This window comes from Procambarus clarkii, chromosome 63, assembly GCF_040958095.1.
Source record: "Procambarus clarkii isolate CNS0578487 chromosome 63, FALCON_Pclarkii_2.0, whole genome shotgun sequence".
Classification (NCBI taxonomy): domain Eukaryota; kingdom Metazoa; phylum Arthropoda; class Malacostraca; order Decapoda; family Cambaridae; genus Procambarus; species Procambarus clarkii.
The window spans coordinates 27,336,845-27,344,723 of record NC_091212.1 but is presented as its reverse complement, the minus strand read 5'-3'; the positions used below and the strand labels follow the sequence as shown (position 1 = coordinate 27,344,723).

At 47.8% G+C, this 7,879-nt stretch overlaps 1 protein-coding gene across 1 annotated transcript; it reads left to right on the top strand.

Moving 5' to 3' along the window:
• Nucleotides 1-6,309: 6,309 nt before the first annotated feature.
• LOC138354575 (autotransporter adhesin BpaC-like) lies at nucleotides 6,310-7,560 on the top strand. The gene has a single exon (XM_069308945.1). The coding sequence runs from the start codon at nucleotides 6,310-6,312 to the stop codon at nucleotides 7,558-7,560; it is 1,251 nt and encodes a 416-aa protein (XP_069165046.1).
• Nucleotides 7,561-7,879: the final 319 nt, after the last annotated feature.

Below are 7,879 nucleotides of genomic sequence, written 5' to 3'. Positions count from 1 at the left end.
GCAGAGAGTGACCTACAGCAGAGAGTGACCTAGAGCAGAGAGTGACCTAGAGCAGAGAGTGACCGAGGTAGAGTGTGAGTGTGTCCCCTGGAGCAGAGAGTGACCGAGGTAGAGTGTGAGTGTGTCCCCTGAAGAATGAGTGGTAGTGGAGGAGTGCATCTCACCTGTGTGGTGGAGACCCTGGAGGTGGTCACCTGGGGGGGGGGTCATGCTGGTGCCTCCAATGATTCACTGTTTGGTCACTGCCTTTATGAAGTGTTATTGTTGAGGTTATCTTGAGATGATTTCGGGGCTTTAGTGTCCCCGCGGCCCGGTCCTCGACCAGGCCTCACCCCCAGGAAGCAGCCCGTGACAGCTGACTAACACCCAGGTACCTATTTTACTGGTAGGTAACAGGAGCATAGGGTGAAAGAAACTCTGCCCATTGTTTCTCGCCTTCGCCCGGGATCGAACCCGGGACCACAGGATCACAAGTCCAGCGTGCTGTCCGCTCAGCCGACCATTGTTTTGAGCGTTTATAGCGTCCTTTTCAAAACTGAACGGAGTTAACCTCTATTACGTGCACTTGATCACTCCATTCACAACTGTAATGAGTTGTTCACATCACGTATGAATGTCTTGAGACCACTAGGTATATGGTAGTCAGGTACACCACTAAGAGATTCATCGAGAAGATCGTCGAGGACGCCGATGGTAGCATGTTGAGTGGCACTCGCAGTGGCTGTGAGTGCCATGCACCAGTGTGTGTGTGTATACGGGTGGTGGGCCAGCAGTCTGCCTACACTAGTCTCTCTCCAAGAGTCTTCTTGAATGGTGTTGGCAACAACCCTGTAACAACCACCCCACTAGACAACCCTCTCACTCCATACTCTACACACAATGGCACAATGGCTAGTGCCCCTCTCTCGCCCTATATATATATATATATATATATATATATATATATATATATATATATATATATATATATATATATATATATATATATATATATATATAAACAGAGTACCACCTCTAGCTGGAAGAAGGGGGACCCATAGCCTCGGAGGAAACCACGCATAACGCATTAGAGGGAATGTTTAGATCCCCTCCAATACAGTTTCTGTGTGCTTTTCTCCTACCACCCCCTTCCTTGAATATTTTTTGTGCTTTATTATGCATTTATATATATATATATATATATATATATATATATATATATATATATATATATATATATATATATATATATATATATATATATGTCGTACCTAGTAGCCAGAACGCACTTCTCAGCCTACTTTGCAAGGCTCGATTTGCCTAATAAGCCAAGTTTTCATGAATTATTATATTTTCTCTAATTTTTTTCTTATGAAATGATAAAGCTACCCATTTCATTATGTATGAGGTAATTTTTTTTTTATTGGAGTTAAAATTAACGTAGATATTTGACTGAACCTAACCAACCCTACCTAACCTAACCTAATCTATCTTTATAGGTTAGGTAGCAGAAAAAGTTAGGTTAGGTTAGGTTAGGTAGGTTAGGTAATCGAAAAAACATTAATTCATGAAAACTTGGCTTACTAGGCAAATCGGGCCTTGCATAGTAGGCTGAGAAGTGCGTTCTGGCTACTAGGTACGACATATATATATATATATATATATATATATATATATATATATATATATATATATATATATATATATATATTTATATATATATATATATATTAGTAATAAAGCCAGAAAAGGCCAGGGGAGTTTGCCCCCCCCCCTTCCCCCCCAACACTACTCCAGAGGTAAGAGAGAGGGGCAGGGGGCTAGCAGCCTTCACAATGGCTGGGACAACGACCCTCTTTCAGGCAGGGTGAGATCTGTCAGTGATAGGCTCTACCTTCTCAAGTGTGTGTCTGCCTCCTTGACTACCTGCTCTACCATGTCTCTGTATCCTGGCTTTTATCTCTCTCTCTCTCTCTCTCTCTCTCTCTCTCTCTCTCTCTCTCTCTCTCTCTCTCTCTCTCTCTCTCTCTCTCTCTCTCTCTCTCTCTCTCTCTCTCATATATATATATATATATATATATATATATATATATATATATATATATATATATATATATATATATATATATATATATATTATGACAATGTCAGACCACGGAGGAAAAATGAAACAGGAAATTTCCTTAAGTACTTTCGTATATTAAATACATCTTCAGAAGGTGACCTTCTGAAGATGTATTTAATATACGAAAGTACTTAAGGAAATTTCCTGTTTCATTTTTCCTCCGTGGTCTGACATTGTCACATTCTTAATCACGTGTTTATTTTCGTGATATACACACATATATATATTATATATATATAATATTAGTATCGCAAATAGCTTGGTGGTTCCGCTCTTGTTTTCTTTGTGAAACTGCTGAAAAAGACCTAGAGGTCTTTATATTAGAGACCTAAAGACATATGTGTTCAAATATATTCACGTTAAAAAGAAAGACAGCTCTCTCACTTTCCTGCCTCTTGCTTATATAAGTGTGTGTGTGTGTGATGACATATAGTGCACCACTGGTGCCACCACTGGTGCCACCACTGGTGCCACCACTGGTGCCACCACTAGTGCCACCACTGGTGCCACCACTAGTGCCACCACTGGTGCCACCACTAGTGCCACCACTGGTACCACCACTAGTGCCACCACTGGTACCACCACTGGTGCCACCACTAGTGCCACCACTGGTACCACCACTGGTGCCACCACTAGTGCCACCACTGGTGCCACCACTAGTGCCACCACTGGTGCAACCACTAGTGCCACCACTAGTGCCACCACTGGTACTATGTAGGCTAGTGATGCTGCTCTTCTTGTTTCTTTGTTCCAGTTATTGGTACCACAGATCATCTGCTGGTGACTTAGTGTGTGCCTCTACCTGCCTCTCTTGAGCTTTTCCCCAGAGTCGGAGAGCTTGTTTCCACTCTAAGTTTGTCATGGACATCGCTGGTAGCATACTAAGGGGAGCATAGTAAGGGGGAGACATAATAACCACCTACAAAATTCTCAGGGGAATTGACAGGGTGGACAAAGACAAACTCTTTAGCACGGGAGGGACACGAACAAGGGGACACAGGTGGAGACAGATGAGCCACAGAGAAGTTAGAAAGAACTTTTTCAGTGTCAGTAGTTAACAGATGGAATGCATTAGGCAGTGATGTGGTGGAGGCTGACTCCATACACAGTTTCAAATGTAGATATGATAGAGCCCAGTAGGCTCAGGAATCTGTACACCAGTTGATTGACAGTTGAGAGGCGGGACCAAAGAGCCAAAGCTCAACCCCCGCAAGCACAACTAGGAGAATACAACTAGGTGAGCACACACACACAGACACACACACGCGCGCGCGCGCACACACACACACACACACACACACACACACACACACACACACACACATGTATGTAACTGCAGAGGGCAGCAACTTTAGCGCATAGAATGAGAGCGAAGCTGCTGGTCATGGGGGACCTAAATCACGGAGAGATAAATTGGGAAACGAGGAATCCCCATGGCGGGGAGGAGACCTGGGGAGCGAAGCTGGTAGACGTTATTGACAGGAATTTCCTAACACAGCATGTGAAAGAAGATACTAGGGAAAGAGGAGGGGATACGCCCAGCCTATTAGATCTCATTATCACTCAGAATGTAGAAGACATCGAGCAGTTGGAACATGAAATACCACTAGGAGCTAGTGACCATTGTGTCCTAGTCTTTGACTACATGATGGAGCTTAAAATTGTGACCAAAGGACAAGAGGTCCGGGAAAGGAGACTTGATTACAGAAAAGGGGACTACAGAAGGATAAGGGACTACCTGGGAGAAGTGCAGTGGGAGGAAGAACTTAGAGGAAAAACAGTGCAAGGTATGATGAACCAAGTCATATTGAAATGCAAGGAGGCTGAAGATAGATTTATTCCAACAATAAAGGAAAAAAGCAGGAGGGAATATAATAACCCATGGTTTAATAGACAGTGTCAGGAAGCAAAGGTGAGAAGCAGGAGGGAGTGGAGGAAGTACAGAAGACAAAGGACAGAGGACAACAGGATTAGATGTAACAGAGCTAGGAATGATTACATTAACATAAGACGAGTGTCGGAAAGAAATTATGAGAACGATATTGCAGTCAAAGCGAAAAAGCAACCAAAATTACTACATAGCCATATAAGAAGGAAGATGTCGGTAAATGACCAAGTGACAAGACTGAGGAAAACAGAAGGGGCATATACAGAAAGCGACAAGGAAATCTGCGAGGTACTGAATGCAAAATTCCATGGAGTGTTCACAACCGAGCCTGAGCAGCTCCCATTGTTAGAAGAGATTACCCAAGATGAAAGACTATCGGATATAGAGGTGACAGCAGAGGATGTAATGAAACAGTTGACAACACTGGATGCAAATAAAGCTGTTGGACCAGACAAAGTATCACCGTGGATACTCAAAGAGGCAGCGCAGGCTCTCAGCGTGCCTCTGGCAATGATCTTTAATGAGTCACTTATGTTGGGAGAATTGCCCAGTTGCTGGAAGGAGGCAAATGTCGTACCGATTTTCAAAAAGGGTGATAGGGAGGAGGCACTTAACTACAGACCCGTATCACTGACAAGCATCCCCTGCAAAATACTTGAAAGAATAATTAGGCTAAGACTTGTTGAGCACCTGGAGAGCATTGGGTTTGTAAACAAGCACCAACATGGGTTCTGGACAGGGAAATCATGCCTAACAAACCTTTTAGAATTCTATGATAAAGTAACAAGGATAAGGCAGGACAGAGAAGGCTGGGCAGACTGTATATTTCTTGACTGCCAAAAGGCCTTTGATACGGTACCGCACATGAGACTGCTATACAAACTTGAGAGGCAGGCAGGAGTAAGCGGAAAGGCCCTAGTATGGGTGAAGAACTACCTAACAGGAAGGAGCCAGAGGGTAATGGTAAGGGGCGAAAAGTCGGACTGGCGAACAGTAACAAGTGGAGTACCTCAAGGATCGGTGCTGGGACCAATCCTCTTTCTAATTTACGTAAATGATATGTTTACAGGAGTGGAATCATACATGTCAATGTTTGCAGATGACGCAAAATTAATGAGAAGAGTTGTGACAGACGAGGATTGTAGGATCCTCCAAGAGGACTTAAACAGGCTGCAGAGATGGTCAGGGAAATGGCTACTGGAGTTTAACACCAGTAAATGTAAAGTTATGGAAATGGGATCAGGTAACAGGAGACCAAAGGGACAGTACACAATGAAGGGGAACAGCCTACCTGTAACGATTCGAGAAAGAGACCTGGGAGTGAATGTGACACCTAATCTAACTCCTGAGGCACATATAAATAGGATAACGACAGCAGCGTACTCTACACTGGCGAAAATTAGAACTTCATTCAGAAACCTAAATGAGGAAGCTTTTAGGGCGCTTTACACTGCCTACGTGAGACCCGTCTTAGAGTATGCCGCGCCATCATGGAGCCCCCACCTGAAGAAACACATAAAGAAACTGGAGAAGGTTCAGAGGTTTGCGACGAGGCTTGTCCCAGAGCTACGAGGGATGGGATATGAAGAGCGGCTGAAGGAACTGAACCTTACGACACTAGAGAAAAGAAGGGAGAGAGGAGATATGATAGGGACATATAAAATACTCAGGGGAATTGACAAAGTGGAAATAGATGAAATGTTCACACGTAATAATAACAGAACGAGGGGACATGGGTGGAAACTGGAAACTCAGATGAGTCACAGAGATGTTAGGAAGTTTTCTTTTAGCGTGAGAGTAGTAGAAAAATGGAATGCACTTGGGGAACAGGTTGTGGAAGCAAATACTATTCATACTTTTAAAACTAGGTATGATAGGGAAATGGGACAGGAGTCATTGCTGTAAACAACCGATAGCTAGAAAGGCGGGATCCAAGAGTCAATGCTCGATCCTGCAAGCACATATAGGTGAGTACATATAGGTGAGTACACACACACACACACACAGAGGAAGGCTTTACTAACTCCTAAAATGTGGCTGGACCTCGTGCCCGCATCCTGCTTACACTCCAGGGCACTAAACGCCACAAGGTCAAAGAATACAGAGGATGTGAGGCCAAACACGTGTATGGTTGGGATGTCCAACTCCACTCTCTCTCTCTCTCTCTCTCTCTCTCTCTCTCTCTCTCTCTCTCTCTCTCTCTCTCTCTCTCTCTCTCTCTCTCTCTCTCTCTCTCTCTCTCTCACCCACCACGGTCACCTCATGACGGCCGGTGGACACACCTGCACACACCTGGGCAGGAGCAGAGGACACCGGCATGGCTACACAGAGGCACAAGGGGACACACCAACAGTGGTGCACAAGAGACGTAGATATTGTTGCTTGGCGTGGTGCAGAAGGTAGTGTGGCGGCGCCAGAAGGTAGTGTGGCGGCGACAGAAGGTAGTGTGGCGGCGCCAGAAGGTAGTGTGGCGGCGCCAGAAGGTAGTGTGGCGGCGCCAGAAGGTAGTGTGGCGGCGCCAGAAGGTAGTGTGGCGGCGCCAGAAGGTAGTGTGGCGGCGCCAGAAGGTAGTGTGGCGGCGCCAGAAGGTAGTGTGGCGGCGCCAGAAGGTAGTGTGGCGGCGCCAGAAGGGAGTGTGGCGGCGCCAGAAGGGAGTGTGGCGGCGCCAGAAGGTAGTGTGGCGGCGCCAGAAGGTAGTGTGGCGGCGCCAGAAGGTAGTGTGGCGGCGCCAGAAGGTAGTGTGGCGGCGCCAGAAGGTAGTGTGGCGGCGCCAGAAGGTAGTGTGGCGGCGCCAGAAGGTAGTGTGGCGGCGCCAGAAGGTAGTGTGGCGGCGCCAGAAGGGAGTGTGGCGGCGCCAGAAGGGAGTGTGGCGGCGCCAGAAGGTAGTGTGGCGGCGCCAGAATGTAGTGTGGCGGCGCCAGAAGGGAGTGTGGCGGCGCCAGAAGGGAGTGTGGCGGCGCCAGAAGGGAGTGTGGCGGCGCCAGAAGGTAGTGTGGCGGCGCCAGAAGGTAGTGTGGCGGCGCCAGAAGGTAGTGTGGCGGCGCCAGAAGGTAGTGTGGCGGCGCCAGAAGGTAGTGTGGCGGCGCCAGAAGGGAGTGTGGCGGCGCCAGAAGGGAGTGTGGCGGCGCCAGAAGGGAGTGTGGCGGCGCCAGAAGGGAGTGTGGCGGCGCCAGAAGGGAGTGTGGTGGCGCCAGAAGGTAGTGTGGCGGCGCCAGAAGGTAGTGTGGCGGCGCCAGAAGGTAGTGTGGCGGCGCCAGAAGGTAGTGTGGCGGCGCCAGAAGGGAGTGTGGCGGCGCCAGAAGGGAGTGTGGCGGCGCCAGAAGGTAGTGTGGCGGCGCCAGAAGGTAGTGTGGCGGCGCCAGAAGGTAGTGTGGCGGCGCCAGAAGGTAGTGTGGCGGCGCCAGAAGGTAGTGTGGCGGCGCCAGAAGGTAGTGTGGCGGCGCCAGAAGGGAGTGTGGCGGCGCCAGAAGGGAGTGTGGCGGCGCCAGAAGGGAGTGTGGCGGCGCCAGAAGGTAGTGTGGCGGCGCCAGGCTCCAACTCTTCCACCTCAATGTTAAATAACGTATAACCGGAAGCCTAACCAGTGGCCAAACCCGACTTGGTACTCACCTAGGTGTGCTTGCGGGGGTTGAGCTCTGGCTCTTTGGTCCCGCCTCTCAACTGTCAATCAACTGGTGTACAGATTCCTGAGCCTACTGGGCTCTATCATATCTACACTTGAAACTGTGTATGGAGTCAGCCTCCACCACATCACTGCCTAATGCATTCAATCTGTTGGCTACTCTTGACACTGAAAAAGTTCTTTCTAACGTCCCTGTGGCTCATGTGGGTACTCAGTCTCCACCTGTGTCCCCTTGTTCGTGTCCCACCCGTGTTAAATAGTTTAT